The sequence below is a fragment of the Ptychodera flava genome, chromosome 21, assembly GCF_041260155.1.
Source record: "Ptychodera flava strain L36383 chromosome 21, AS_Pfla_20210202, whole genome shotgun sequence".
Lineage (NCBI taxonomy): Eukaryota > Metazoa > Hemichordata > Enteropneusta > Ptychoderidae > Ptychodera > Ptychodera flava.
The window spans coordinates 4,064,230-4,080,329 of NC_091948.1; the positions used below are offsets into that span (position 1 = coordinate 4,064,230).

The 16,100-nt window shown below is 38.4% G+C and overlaps 1 protein-coding gene across 3 annotated transcripts; it reads right to left on the bottom strand.

Moving 5' to 3' along the window:
- Positions 1-9,500: 9,500 nt before the first annotated feature.
- On the bottom strand, positions 9,501-14,925 carry LOC139121143 (L-threonine ammonia-lyase-like). Of its 3 annotated transcripts, none has more exons than XM_070685811.1 (4): positions 14,717-14,925; positions 14,216-14,539; positions 11,586-11,946; positions 9,501-10,215 (listed from the first exon to the last, which is right to left on the bottom strand). In XM_070685811.1, exons 2-4 carry the CDS (start codon positions 14,387-14,389, stop codon positions 9,719-9,721), a joined length of 1,032 nt encoding a protein of 343 aa, XP_070541912.1. In that variant the 5' UTR covers positions 14,390-14,539; positions 14,717-14,925; the 3' UTR covers positions 9,501-9,718. The 3 variants fall into 3 exon arrangements, with proteins under 3 accessions (XP_070541912.1, XP_070541913.1, XP_070541911.1); XM_070685812.1 differs by having other exon boundaries at positions 14,216-14,400; positions 14,712-14,925; XM_070685810.1 differs by having other exon boundaries at positions 14,712-14,925.
- Between the last annotated feature and the right edge of the window lie 1,175 nt (positions 14,926-16,100).

Here is a 16,100-nt window from a genome sequence, read left to right on the forward strand (position 1 = left end):
ATGGCTTAATTGGGTGATGAGTATTGGATATCTCACCCTGCAATTGAGCCTTCCCAAGATGGATGTTGAGTTAATTGAATAAAATAAAGTGTGAAATTTTGAATATAACAAAAGATCAAAAAGATTACAACGAAGCTAGCTACGACAAACAGTCTGCTTCTGTCTACGGTGCAGCTGCCTGCCCTGAAAAGATGGCTCTACCAAGGTTCATTTCTCAGAGTGTGTACACGAGAGAATTGGGGAGCTATGTAGACGAAATCATGTGTGTGTGTGTGTGTGTGTGTGTTTACAAAAAATATACGCCCCTCCTTTTGTCCGCTATGTTCAATCTAATTTATTTATCTGGAAGATACGGCCATCAATATGCGTTCGCAAAGAGTTCAAACTCCGACCTCCGTTGTTCCCATCGATGGGTAAGGGACGCACCATTAGATCTTGGGAGGGGGGGTGGTCAAAAACAGAAAAAAAAAAATTTCAGAGCAGAAAGTTAGGAAAAAAAAAATCTTCAAACTAGTTTGCAAAATAAAAAAAAATTAATAAGAAGACAAAGGCGTAAAAAAAAAATCTGCAAAAGTCTTTAAAATTTTGAATTTTTTTTAGATTTTACCGACAGAAAGCAACTTTCTGTATTTTTTAGTACATCCTCCCGGCACATTTTTAATTTTAATTTATACATTTAGAGTGACTGTATCCCTTATACTGGAAGTTGTGATTATCTTATCTTTTCAGGACTTTTGTATTCTGATCACTTGAAAATTATGAAATTATAGAACCTGTTTTCTACTTGTTTCCTGCGTACAAACCAAGCAGGTACACTAGGTAAAACATTGAAACTATGGTATGGTTGTCAAGACAGAAAAATGTATTTGCCTTTTAAGATCAAGGTAAACAGATGCAGGCCACATCAGTTTCATTTTTTCACAGCATTTTATTGCAATGATGAATGCAAGAATGGGTGAACAAGTAGAACACGTCAATAATGATAAAACAACATATCAAGTCATTATGTATTATTTTGCTTTTAAAAAGGCATTTTCAATTCTTTTTTCTCAAAAAACAGCCTCAAAAAACAACAGCAACACATGTTTTAACATTCAACAATACACTACGTAGAATGCCATCTATCCAACAAATCCCAACACAAAAACACACAAAAGGGGTTGAACTTTGAAAGTTTCTCGATAGCAAATACTGAATAAATCTGCATGAATAATCGTTTTTGTGTAGCAAATTTCAAAGAAATTGGACAAGCCCTTTCAGAGAATACAGATTTTTTGACCATGAATGGCATAAATTGCCCTAAAAAGACAAATATTGAAATTTCAACACATCTATACACATCCAATCAATTTGGACATACTGCTACAGAGAAATAGATGTTTTGATCAAAAAAGAGCAACAATTGCTCTAAAAACACAAATATGCAAATTTAACTATATTATTTAGCTTATTTTAGCTTCTCAGCTTGTCAAAATCAATTGTAAATCATGAGATATGCATGATGTTTGGTGAGGTGAATGTAGCCATTTTACCACGCAGTAGAAAGGGAAGCCAGGAAACCAAAATAGTCAATTTTCAAAACTATAGGAAGCTACTGAGGAGCAAGAAGACCATGTTTCAGAGGAAGATGTGTAATCCGAAAAAAATGCTCCCAAAGTGCCACCAAATAACACCATTTTTATCTCTATTTTTCAAAAGCTCCAACAGCAGGAGGGGGGACACCCCCTCCTGACCACCCCCCGCAAAAATACTCCCCAAGTGCCACCAAATAACACCATTTTAATCTCTATTTTTCAAAAGCTCCAACGGCAGGAGGCACCCCCTCCTGACCACACCCCCCCCCCGCAAAAATACACCCCAAGTGCCACCAATTAACACCATTTTAATCTCTATTTTTCAAAAGCTCCAACAGCAGGAGGGGGACACCCCCCTCCTGAACTCCCCTCGCAAAAATACTCCCAAAGTACCACCAAATAACACCATTTTAATCTCTATTTTTCAAAAGCTCCAACGGCAGGAGGGGGGACACCCCCTCCTGACCACCCCCCGCAAAAATACTCCCCAAGTGCCACCAAATAACACCATTTTAATGTCTATTTTTCAAAAGCTCCAACAGCAGCAGGGGGACACCCCTCTCCTGACCTCCTCCCCCCCTCCCCCGTGACCGCTTGCGTGGCCGCTTTATCTTCAGACAGCGACGAACTAAAAAAAAAATTATAAATCTGAAAATTTACTCTGAAAAAAAAAATTTGCACAGCTAATCTCAATTGGAAAAAAAAAATTTCAGAAATTTACAATAGTAAAAAAAAAATTTTCACAATTTCATTGTGACCACCCCCCCTCCCAAGGTCTAATGGTCCATCCCTAAAATGAAATTAATCATAAAGTTTAGCAAACACAAAGAGAGCACAATTGAAATAAAAACCATACAACATCAAATATATAGTACATCCGCCGAATGTGAGCAAGTCATCTTGCGCACGGAGTGTAAGAAATCATGAAAATTAGGGAAGTACGCCCGCTCGCTCGTAAGCTGGTTGGTGCTGGTAAGCCATCGTGTGCTTAGCCAAAACGCACTCTATTCGAAGGTTCGACCACAGTCCCTCGTGGGCTATTCAGCTCTGGGACTATTCGCCTATAGACGAGTGTACATATAAAGCGAGAAACAATGATCGCTTCTGTACACTCGTCTATGGGGCGAATAGTCCCAGAGCTGAATAGCCCATCAAACGACTGTGGTTCGACAAGTCAATCAACGTGTCAGAGCTGTGTTCCTAATCCTACATTTTATCACCGAATTTAATAGAGGTAGAACGTCTCGGGACCAGTTGTAAAGAGCTGTCCATCGATATCTTTGAGACTACCACTAGTGGAACTCATTTTGAAGCTTGTGGAGTACAAAGTTTTCACCGGAGGATTATTTTCTGAAATTCGAATATTTAATTTTTCCCCATAAAATTAATACAGGAATGAAGGCCATTTTGAATTCCATGTGTTTGTACATGTTGGGTAGTTTGTTTCTCTCCTACCAAATTTATTATAATTACTATTGATCTTTAATTATTAATCTCGATAACTCCATAAATTTTGAAAACCTCTTTTCATGGAGGTCGGGACACATAAAATGTATCAAGGACATTTACATGCTGTACATTACAATAAACAAGTCATCTTTATGACATAGTATAGTCCTAAGAAAGTATTATTGTGTTGATTGTGAGACAAGGTGTTGATCTAGTTGTGAAAAGTAGATAAATTTTGTGAATTATACTAACTTCTGTGGGAGTTAGGCAAGAAAGAATCTGCTGAATAGAAAGTCAACAGAGGACATCTTTGGAGCATCTGAGTACGTGTGTAACCGAATTGATTTTGGATCAAGTGATCTGTACAGGCCACATTGGTGTTGATCGAAAATGCCATTATCCAACACTTTGGAAGGAGCTGGTGAAGCGATCGAGAGTTGACATGTCTGACTCCAGGTCATTGCAGCCACTGATCACGGTACGAAAGTAGTCGAAATGAAAGTTGTGAAAGTTTGTGAAAAATAACTACTTGTGATCAACAATCTTTCACTGTCGTCCATCCCACTGGAACAGTAGTGTGGATTGTTCAGTTAATTTGAGTTTATTTTATATAATTCTTTGTCAGCATAAAATAGGATTCGCACGTGATTTTACTATTATCAACGAAAGATACTGATAAATGAAATGACTGCCAGGCGACCACATACAATCTAATTGAAAAAACAAAAGAATGCGCACATGAGCCTCGACTCAGTATATTTTGCTTAAATACGGCGGCGATATTCGTGTATCAACAACTTTATGCAGTGACACTGCTGACAAATTGATGTGCACAGCTTCAAATTCCCGCATTCACCCACCATATCAGCGAAGGATATCGGTAACTGAAATGGCTGCCAAGGGACCTTATAAAATCGGATAAAAACAAATCGACGTGAACGTGTACCTTATTATGTACTTTCCCTGGCCCAAGTTTGAAATAAATTAGCCAAGGTATATCTGTGTGAACGGCCAGAAATACATCACCAAAAGGCTGCCTGATGGCTGTATTTGATTGGATTAAAAAAACAAATTGACATGCATATGTAACCCATAATGTATTATCCTTGTAGCAAGTATTACAACAATTGGCCATTGCCTGTCAGAAATATCTGCGTGAACGTACACACGAATATATATGCCCAAATCTGTAAGTCACTACGGACGAACTATCGGTAATTGAAGACAAAAATTCTTTAAGTCGACAGTATAGACTCGAAAGAATACACCAAAAGGAAATAAAAATCACACCAGATAACATGAAGACGGTTCTTCCTGGTAGTGAGTAAACTCTATCAACACTTTCTTTTTTCTGAAATACAAAGGTAAACTGTTCAAATCATTAGCTCCCGTTTCCTGAAATGACCTTTTAAAAAACCTCGGTTTTAGCTCATGGAATTTCCAAAGAGTGCTGATTAGCTGTTTTGCTCGGTGACACCTGATCTTTATTCTTACGGAAAGTTTGAGCAAAATTTGAAGTCTTTCAATATCCAGGGGCGTATTACCTTCATTTATTTACTAACAACAAATGTGTAATACGTGTGTTTGGGTCAGATTTACATGTAAAACCTTGTCATCGAGTTTGTAACGTTGAGATGTATTCTGGTATAACGGTTCTGCCGTAGACCCTTTTCGGCCAACTGAGCGCGTTTGCCATCGACGTGCGCCAAGCCAGGGATGCGCATGCCCTGTGGGATGATGTAAACCGAACTAAACTTGAAAATACTAGTTTTCAACTGGTAAGGACACCGACACTCGGTCACGTTTCTCCGCGAACAAACATTTCACCGGTATAATGCGTCTCTGACCACGAGCTACAAGATCCTGATACCCTACATCTGCTACAAGGCTATACGGACTCTGTCAAATTTCCCCCTACAGCAAAACATTCTATATTTCGCCATCAACACACGAACCGCCCTTTGCATGTAAACGATATCAGACTGGTGTCGGTATTACGATCAAGGTCCTTCGGTGGTTGCAATGGCGGCGTGATGGAATAACGCCAGACGAATTCTTTCCGAAATAATAATACTTCACATTGTAGACGTCAGTAGATTGGAAAAATTTACAAAACGAGCAGCAGAAATGACTCAATGCATATGGATATACCACTGCTATAGGCAAATCCACATTTTGATACAAAGCGCTATTAGGCTACGTATGGGATCGAAGCTGAAACAGTTCTTTCACAGCTTTCAAAAACTCTGAAAACTGTTCGAAGAAGTTATTATCTCATTTCGATTTGAATAAACAATATTTGTACGTGCGTAAGACATATACACTCACGTATACGGGTGTATGTATATATATACATACATACATATATACATACATACATAAATACGCCTATGTATTTTTACTGAGGTACGTTTGCTCTTATGTACGTATATGTGCGTGTGTGTATGTATGTGTCTATACATGCGTTTGTATACATATCGCACGTTGGAAACAAACCCAAATATTTATCTCACATCACCCAATTGTTTTCTATTGTTTGTTGTTGTTGCAGTCAATCACTGAAGATAATCGACGGTCACCAAGAACAATAAAAGTTAGCCTATACGCTCTGCCGAAGACATGACAGAAAGGGGTTCACAATATATGGTTGAGCAAACCAGCACAGTCGGCCCTCGAACTCGGAGGCAGCACGTGTGTCTTTGCGCAGACCGGTGAGTAAAAATAGCATTCCTATTGAAAACCGACCAACAGCTTTCGCCCGGAGAATTGATTAAACAACTATACTTTATGTATTTTTACGACACTGCAATATACCTCACTACGCCAGACAAATCTATGCAGGATTAAGAAAGATAGAATGTGTTGCGACTTAAAGGGATTTTAAAGTCATCTTTGTGTACGCATTGATGCTCCTGTTGGCTTCAACAAAAGCAACATATAAGCCTCCGTTCAGAAGTAAAGCCATGGTATGAACGAACCAAAGTTGAGCGTATATCTACACACGTATACACACTAATAGACAGACAGACCCACACATACACACAGACAGACAGACACACATACACAACGCTCTGCTTTTGCGTCGACATCTCTGATCAAAGTTTCCTGCGAAATCTTCGTGTTTGCGTCAGTGAGATTGAATACAAAAGTGTATGCATATGTCTATATGGAACATATGTGACTGTATGTATTTATATGTAATACATGTATACATATATGTATATATATATATATATATATATATATATATATATATATATATATATATATATGTGATAAATTTATTTTTATCACATTTTTTATCAAATTTGTTTTTCAACACATTTACATCTCTTAAGTATTGACATTGAATTTTACCCTGTATTTTTACCACTTTTTATTTTTGATGGTGATCATTATTATTTAAGACTTTTACATCTTTTTTAGATTATTGACATTGAATTTTACCCTGTACTTTTACTAGTTTTTTATTTTGATGGTGAAATTTTCATGCACTTCAGTAGAGTTCTATTTTCTCCTGGCTTAAATATTTCAGTACCGGTTGGTTTTCCTACAGCTGTCTCTCCACTTTCTAAGACATTGTTGGTTCATTTGTATTGTACACCGTATTGCACATTTCTTACGTCTGCATGTGATGTACATCGCATTCAATATATGCAAATCAGCTTGTAGGTGTCAATCACCCAATGCATTTCAACCTCTGCTCTGGTTGGTTCAGTGTCATTTCCATCTTGACAGTCAACAAGTGAGTACAGTCTTGTGTTGTTCCACAACTCTTTGTGTAGTATAGATCCTCGTGTTGAGTCCGAGGTCCAGTTACCACTAAAAGTACTTTTTTTAGAGTTTCGCTTTTCAAGTTCGTTTCAATTTTTTAGCTTCCTGTATTTTCTTTCACATGCTTTATAGTCTGTTATCCGTTTATTTCAGTTTTAACCCTGATGAAGTGGGATTAAGCCCACGAAACGTCGGACAATAAAATTTAGTTTGTAGTGAAGAACACTGTGTCCTAGAGTTGGTGCTGCTTGACCTATCCTGTCATATATATATATATATATATATATATATATATATATATATATATATATATATATATATATATATATATATATATATTATATATATATATATATGTGTGTGTGTGTGTATGATCTTATCTTCCATCATTTTATACACCTCACATATTTACTGGTATCGTATGGGGCGGGTTTTTTGGAGTTTTTGTTTTAATATTTTTAAATATATTTTCGTAAGAAGTGAAAATTAATTTCACAACTATCCTTTCTCCTTTGGGAGGAAAGATAAGAACCGGACGTAAAATAATTACAAGCTTTTGATCGTCACATACATCTCTCTCTCTCTCTCTCTCTCTCTCTCTCTCTCTCTCTCTCTCTCTCTCTCTCTCTCTCTTCATATACATATACATACACAATGAAAAAAATAAAGATTTCTAAAGTTTATTGAATAATGTAATGAGCTATTTGTCATGATGCTCACTGCAGAGCCATGATTTAAATGAATCGGGGTCAATACACAAGCGGTAAACGCCGCGCGCCTCAAACAAAGGCCGGCGAACAGCGGCCGCCGTGACCTGTTTGATAAAACCGTCCAAAGAGTCGAAAAAGTATGATGTGTATGCTTCGCTCGCACAGATCCAAATGCATTCACGGTGTTCGAGCTGTAATCATATACGAGTTAAACGAACTGTCGATACGATGGTTCCTTGATTTTTAAATTTTGTTATAAATGATTTCTTTGGTCGCAGTCTAGCGACCGGATCTGGCGGGTTCTTGGTTTTTTTATCCACGCAGTTTGGCACGCCACAACGGCTGTTGCGGCCGGAGCGGCACAAGTACGTAGATCCAAGGCTGCAGAAGCTTTGAGCATTGCAACGCATGCCAAAGCTTTGCCATCAGTTTTGTGCGAAAACACGGGATGTATTACAAGCTCTGTCGTCTGTTACGACTCGTGCGGATAAAAAGCTAATTTGTCTTTTTCTGTGAGGAAGGTCTAGACCTGGCAAAGAATACGCCGTGCGCATACGGAGTGTGCGCGACTCGCGACCGGAGCTCGGAACTTTACAAATCGGCTTGCAGCTGTTATGTATACGAAAGTCATAAAGTACCCGGTGGAGCCGCCGCTAGTACTGGGGTTATTCGGGCTGGTACAAGCTGTCGCAGTTGTGCAATTTTATTTTACGACACATCAACTTTCACCAGTTCAAATAATGTATGTTCTAGATAATACACACTACGACAGAACAGGTAACTGAAAATAAGGCACGAGAATATTTGTTTTTGAGTTGACTACAGTAATCTGACACAGCATTTCTTTTTTCTCCTGTCTTGCCACAATTGGTACAACTTATATATGAAGAAGTTCATGTTACCATTAAAAAGTAGAAAAACTATATCTGTGTGCTTTAATTTGTCTTGGAGACCACAGTCGCCTGAGTGTCTGTATTAGAGACTTAGTCGAGCCCCGACTCCCTCGATGAAATGTTCGAAAATCCTTCCATTCGGAAGTATCATATATTTTCACAGACTTTATCTTTTTTAGGGTCTATGGTATTTTATTACTTTCTTTTTCACCTTAACCAACCAAGTATTTCTCTCGCGACAGTAAAGAAGACCGTGACTGCCCTCGTTTACTTCATCAACACGATGTCCGAAACGACTGAAACTCGGGAACCAAACCAACGTGTCGGGCCATTTTGAGCAGAGAATATGAGAACATATGACTTACGCCCTCTTGTGTCACAATGCATACATTCTTTCGAAAACTTCAACAACTCAAATTCGAGAACCAAGGCATGCTTTTTGGTTGATTTAGTAGTAAATTCAAGATTCGTTTCAAATATTACTAGCCTTCTGTTCCAAGAAATATATGGTAACTGATTTCCCTTCGTAGCAACAATTCTGTCTGTGTAAAATTGACGTGAATTCACTTTCCCTATGGGGAACTGCAAAGAGAGAAAATCAATTTTATAGCTGAGTAAGATTGTAGTGAACACTCCCGGGGAAAATTAGAAAATAACCAAAATTTACATCAAGTTAAAAAATGAAAACTTAAGCATTTTAAATATTACTAAGGTATTAGCATTAATACATGATCAATGGCTGGTTACAGTCTGAAAATGTGATTTACCAGACAAAACTAACAAACAGCCAATATTTGAATGCAGCACAACTTACTCATTCACCTTGATCAGAGGTGTCCCTTTTGACATTTTGGTAAGAGAGCTTCTCTTTTCAAGAGTGACACTAAATATTGGACTATGACAAAAAGATGACACACTTTAAAAAATAATTTTTGACCTTTTCTTCATTATGCAATTCATCTTTGAACTCGTCCATAACCAAAGTTTGCAACAATCAAACTGTTTTGTAGAGCATAGTTGGATAGCAACACTGGGAAATGGAAGGCAGTGGTGGTGGAAAGGCTGTAAAATCTAATTTGTTGCAAAAAGTACACTGTCAATTGAGTGGTACATAATATTTTAATACATCTTACCTATGTTTATATGTATAATTACATTGGTACTGAGACTGACATCACAGTCTAGAAAAGTTAACATCAGCAAATAGTATTACATCATTTGTGGACACATTTCAAAGTTTATGTGCTTCTAAAATCATGAAATGTTCAATTTCACTTGAATGGATCACTTGGTAGATAGATTGTTGACTTTACTTTCATCATGGTACTTGACCTTGCAAAATTGACATAAGTTTATCATTATCAATATTGCCGCCAGACACAACACACACAATATTGCCATCACCAGCGAGACCAGCTCGGGCTGCTGCCACTGGTGCAGCCCCTGCACCCTCGGCGATGATGCGATTTCTCTCCATCAGAAACTTTACAGCCTCGGCAACTTTCGGCACCGAAACAACCAGGGAGTCATCGATCAAACTTGAGACCAGAGTCCACATCTCAGGAAGAATACACTTTGATCCCATTCCATCTACAAAACTAGGAGAGTATGCAAAGCTTGATGGTTGCCCGGCAACAAGGGATGCAGAGAGAGGAGCAGCTGTATCTACTTCACAGGCATATATTTTCACACTGGGCTTAGTTGCTTTAATAGCAGATGCTATTCCAGAGCTCAGACCACCCCCTCCGTACGGAATAATAACAGCGTCAACATCTGGTAAGTCTTCCAGTATTTCAAGTCCGATTGTTCCATTTCCTTTCAAAAAAGCACAGAAAAATCATATTTTATGCATAAATGATTTTGCCTAAACTAATTGCTATTGATGTTGATCTGTTTACAGGAATTTGGGTTGAACAGCTGAGGTTAAATTGCTCTATTTGTGATTAAATTGTAATTGTAATTTTGATGCAGATCAGCATTACTATGACAACATTATATTAATAAGATAAAGTAAAATATGATCTTTCCTATTCACTGTAATTCTCACTAAACGTTTTGCTTTAAAAGTTGAGAGTACTTCAGTCACAAAAATGTTTTTTATTTTTACCACTGAATCATTAGTGGAGTTTATTCCTTTCCCAAGTGTATGCCGGGAGATCATACAATTTTAGAAATGCTATCTGTTTTTCCACATCTAAAATGTAGCTCCTACCTGTTACGTATGGCATTGGTGAGGGGCATAAACCAGTGTTTAACAGAAATATCAATGAGACTGTTGACACCCATGATGTGCATGAAAAATTATTTAGAAGTACCAGCATTGGCCAGCATATTTTACTCTTTAGATAAACTCTCTAATTCAAAGTCTGTCATGATAAAAGGGACTCTCCATGGAAATTTAAAGAATTTGAACATTTTAGTATTATCATTGCAAATGGCAAACTTTTCATCAATAAAATCTTTGAAAAAAGACCAAGAAATGACATAGTTTAGGAAAGAATTAGGTTTTCCCTGACAAAGAACTCTTTGTTAAAATGTAACACATATCAGGCCAATGATCAAGACATTGCCATTGTTTCTAAAGTAGAAATGTATACTTTTGTAACTTTCAATAATGATTTTGTACATGTGTCATTTTTGTCTTGTCCTATTCGCTATACCAGATGTAAAAAAAACACAATTGGCACAAACCAAAATGTAGCAGCAGTCGTGTTTGCAGATGCTTCATGATACAACTGGCAACTTCACAGCAAACTGATTACGGTAGAACGCACCTTGGGGACAGATATTCTGACTCTCAAACTTTTACAATTCTTTTCTCATCTACCACACATGGGGACATTTTAAAGCTCTTCAGTAGGCAAACTTGTCATATAGTTTTCGAAAATCGAAAATTTTATTTTTTCCCCATACAGTTAACACAGGGATGGGGGCCATTTTGAATTTCAAATATCAGTAAAATGTTAGATAATTTATGTCTCTAGCAGCAAACTTTGCAGAGTGACCCTCTTTTTTCTGATTTGGTAAGAGAATGGTTGAAAATTAAAATTCACTGAGTAATATTTGAGCAAAAATTTACGTCTTTCACTTTCAAGTTGCATACTACATTAATCTGATATACATGTATGATGGAAAGTATATTTGTGACTTGACATTATTATTTTAAAGGAGGGCTGGATTACAACCTGCAATGACATTGACATTGGAAACTGGATGCACAAATATGCCTTTCATTCCGGGATAGGAGTGTTGACACATGACTTGCCACCAGGCATCGTATGGCACCTGTTGGATATTCACTTGGCCTCCTCCGTGCCTCTGTATGGCATCCAACTTTGTCCTCGGAGCTGATTCTGGCACTATGACGGAACACCTTACGTTCATTTCTTTCGCACTCCAGGATAGTCCTTGGGCGAAATTTCCCGCACTTGAAGTATACACGCCCTCCCTGCACAGCTGTTCTTGCGGAAGGCACTGCATGGCATTGTAGGCACCTCGCAATTTAAACGAACCAATCGGCTGCAGATTCTCAAGCTTTAGGTATATCTGAAATGAATTTTCAAGGACAAATTTAAAATTGGACACCTATAAAAGTAGTCAAGATTTTCATATGTTGTTCTTCATCTTGATAAACAATAGACAAGATAGTCCAACAAAATATTGGACAAAATAGCAGTATTTGTCATTTATGTATGCTGTCTGGAATAGTGCAATCTTTACTTCTCTCTTGCATTTTGAGTATAATTCTGACAACCTGTAATGGGGACCGGTATCAGTGGGGCAAAACAAGGCAACTCAAATCTTACATGATTTGCAAAAGACATTCATCTGAAAGTAGCTGCTGCAAACTTGCTTTAAAACTTGTGCCAAATTAATTTTCGCGAAGTCAGAATTCTACAATGCCTTTACATAAGCCATTTCTTCCACTACAGAGACCACATGTAAAGTTCAGTAAATTATAAGGAAGATGGGACTTCTGAAGTTACGTTTGCAGTAGGAATTGTATATTTCTGACAATGGACACTCACAGACTCTTAAGGCAGTATGCGCCTCAAAATTGAAAGACTTACACTTTTGCCTGAATTTTCCTCAAGGAATCTTTCAACCATTGTCTTTCAAAGACAAGAATAAAAATTGGGGGGGGGGGGGTCACCCTGCAAATTTTGGCACTAGAGAAACAAATTACCCAAGATTTACTGCCATTTGAAATTCAAAATGGCCGCCATCCCTATGTTAACTCTTTGGAGAAAAATAAAATTTTCGATTTTTTGAAAAAACTAAGACAGTAAAAAGTTTTCTTAAAACAACTGTTTTAAAATGAACCCCAACAAATGGTAAATCAGAAAAGAATTGTAAAAGTTTGAGAGTCTGAATATCTGTCCTAGAGGTGCATTCTACAAAGAAGAAATGGTCTGCCATTTATGCATAGGATAAAGACAAGTGTTACTGCACTACCAGAGGGTTCAAAGGAGGCAAAGACTATGATTGATTAATTTGCAACTCACGCAGTTACTTCAGAGAAGATATGTGTTTAAATATATCAAATCCTGGGAACCAGTTCAGCTTGAATGACCTAACACGTTTTGCTGTTGATAAACGGTGACAAACTGTTGAACTCTGACCTAACATTTGGAGATCACACGCACATGAAAGAGATATGATCAAATCCATTCCTGGAAGAACAGGTGTGTGAGTGTGTGTGTGTGCTCTATTCCCTTATTTGTCTGCTTCCTATTAGGAATAACAAATTGCAAAGTATCACTATATTGAAACGCGTAAACCTGTAAATTCACATTGTTATATTCCTTTACTCTTATAGACAGGTAAGCCTTTATGTACACCTTTCATGGTGGCAATGCATTCAGTCAATAGATATATGACCCACTCCTCTTTGGGGGGTCCAGACATTTCGCACCAAGACCAGTTTGCCCACACAACTTCGCCCCAAAACCTTTTCGCACCGAAACCACCTCATCCCAAGTACTACTTCATCCAACGCCACTTCACCCAAGGACCATCTCATACTAAAAACCACTTCGCCCCAGTATAATGCCATCATTATACTACCAACTCGTCCTAAAACAACGATACTACGATGTATGCTGAGTTGTTTTTACCTACATCTTGGAAGCATTAATGTGTCAGACATTTTGGCTACCATGAACCATTTATTCTTGCATGAAACCACAAACGGTATAACAAAGTAAAAAGAAAAAACGCAAACTACTACATGCTGCAACTCAGATGCTGTGCGCGGAATTGCATGATGTCATCATTTTCTCAAGATTTCAGACCTGGGATGATAGAAAGGTGATAAAAATTTCAAGGGCAGTGGTAGGATATAAGCTTAAAACTTTACCGGTTGGCGATAAGTTATGGGCGAACTGGTGTTGTTTTAGGGGCAAAATGGTTTTGGGCGAAGGTGTTTTAGTATGAGGTTGTTTTGGTGCGAAGTGTCTGGGAACCTCCTCTTCAAACCAGGTCTGAAAAATGTGGACGAAACGTGCAAAATTTAGCAGAGCATATTGACACATGATCTCTGTGACTTCCGAGCAGCGCTGCAAAATGGCAGGCACAAAAGTTGTACAAACCTAGGTCAAAGTCTGAATTACCGAATGGGTGAGGTGGCTGTGTTCATATACCCCAGGTGTGGGGCTTGTGTTTGAGGGTCTTGACACAAGCCTTGCCATGGAGGTAAAAAAAGTCCACTGTCTCTCTGTGTCTCGGTTCATTGAGGGACCAACTGTCAAGCGTCTGTTGATTATAAGCACGGACGTACGCTTCCTTGAAACACAAAATTAGCACATTAATTTACCTTGCGACTGGAAGTGTCACTCTCATTTAGGGCGACCAAAGGAGTACGGACAGCCGTGCCCTTAATTCGCCTTTTTGCATCTTGTATCTTCGATATGGGTACGGTGGTTAGCTTTGATAAATCTTCAAGTTGAACTTCGGCTGACTCTTCGTCTCTCTTCTGTTCGGCGTCCATTTTGATGCCTTCTGGCACAAGAAAGGGTTTGACCAAGATATCTTGAAGTCGGTGGCATGGAACACTCGTACTCTGTCGGCTAGAAAGGCTGGGGCGGGGGGGGGGGGGGAGGAGGGGTCGGCAACAGCTGGAAATCTTATTCACGTAAACCTTTAAATGTAAATGTATGGGGTGGAAATAAAAGAAGAAACAATGGTGATTAAATGCTTGATGCATATTGTAGTTCGGGATGATTCCAGGGCAACTGTTTATGGAAGTCAGCTGTTCAGAACTGACTGATGTTTACATTTTCGAAGGGCATAAACTACACGAGAACACTTACATCACCTGCGAATATTGAGTTTTCTCGTTCCTGTAAGAGGTGTTTACTTTTGATATCGTGAGTGTGTTGACGGAGCGAATAGTAAGCTCAGCAATGAGGCGTTTATGTAATTCCGCGATGAGATATGATGCGGGTGATAAGACTGATAGACAGCTGGACAGTGGTGTCTGCAGTTCAGCTCAGGGCAAGTTAAAACGTCAAAGCGAGTCCTTATTGTTTTGAAAGCGAGGCTCGGGTCATTTCCTTTGGGGTCACGCTCTGTTGGGTCATGTAAACCATGGAGGTAAATTTCCATGTGTAAACCTGGCCAGGGAAAAGGAAAGGCCGTACGAAAGGTACGTAACGTTGCCCTTTTCGGCCTACAGTGACATACAAACATAGTGCATTAATCAGACGATCAAAACACCGTAGATAATGAGTTTATTTTTACTTTCATATTTTATGAAAAAGTACTACACCAACGGGTGTAATTTGTAAAAAAGCAAAAAGAGACATCCATCCATGCTCCAGTCGCATCTCCATCTCTACTGGTATTATTACTACTTATTCAGTCACTGCCAAGTGACATGACGATCCAGGGCTCAGGCGCTCGGAGCGATGTTCTTTATGGTTACGTGTGGATCGTAGCAATCGTACCTACTGATTTCACCTCTGTACGCAATGGCATGGCACTGGACTCACTGTGTGTGAGAGAGTTGAGGGCGCCATACACAGTCATGCACCATGCATAAACTTGTGGGTTAAAAAAAATTGTGGGTTAAAATTCGTGACATCAGTTATCATCAAACTGCATTGCGTTTGTAAAACACAGTTTCTTGTTCAATTTCCCAAAATCTTGATGAAATGAATAATTTACAATTGTCAACATGGCCTGTGTGTGTAACAGTATAAATGTTCTGTTTGACAACTGAATAGCGTTGATCGCGATTTCAGATTTGTTACTAAATATAGCTGCACGCGCGCGACTTTCGGACAAATATGCTGAAATTCGGACAAACTTTGTTGTTGTATGCGCGGCTGTTGTTGCAGCTTGTAGTCTCAGTCATCAATTCATACGAATAATTGTGACGCTAAATAGCCATTCTAACACTCGCAGGTTTTATTTTCGTCGTTTATGCGGAAAATGCGGAGAAATGTTTATTTATGCATATTAATGAAGAGAACAGTGACGTCATTTGCGATCAGCGCTATTCTGGTCCTGACTAGAATTTATTCTTCAACAATAGCATTGCATATTGTTTTCAATGCCATGTGTTGGCTTGGCTAATACTGTGTGTTTTTATATGCTTTACGAAGGATAATGAGAAAATGTGCTTGTTTTATAGAACAAAATTAATTATAATATTATACAAGTAGCAAGTTTTTCCCTTTTAGAAGTACCTGTTTCTT

Coding starts and splice junctions, on each gene's coding strand:
- LOC139121143 (XM_070685811.1), bottom strand. CDS start 14,389: ATGGACGCCGAACAGAAGAGAGACGAAGAGTCAGCCGAAGTTCAACTT. Junction 11,947..14,215: donor GTGACACTTCCAGTCGCAAG/GTAAATTAATGT, acceptor AATTCATTTCAG/ATATACCTAAAGCTTGAGAA. Junction 10,216..11,585: donor CAATGTCAATGTCATTGCAG/GTTGTAATCCAG, acceptor CTTTTTTGAAAG/GAAATGGAACAATCGGACTT.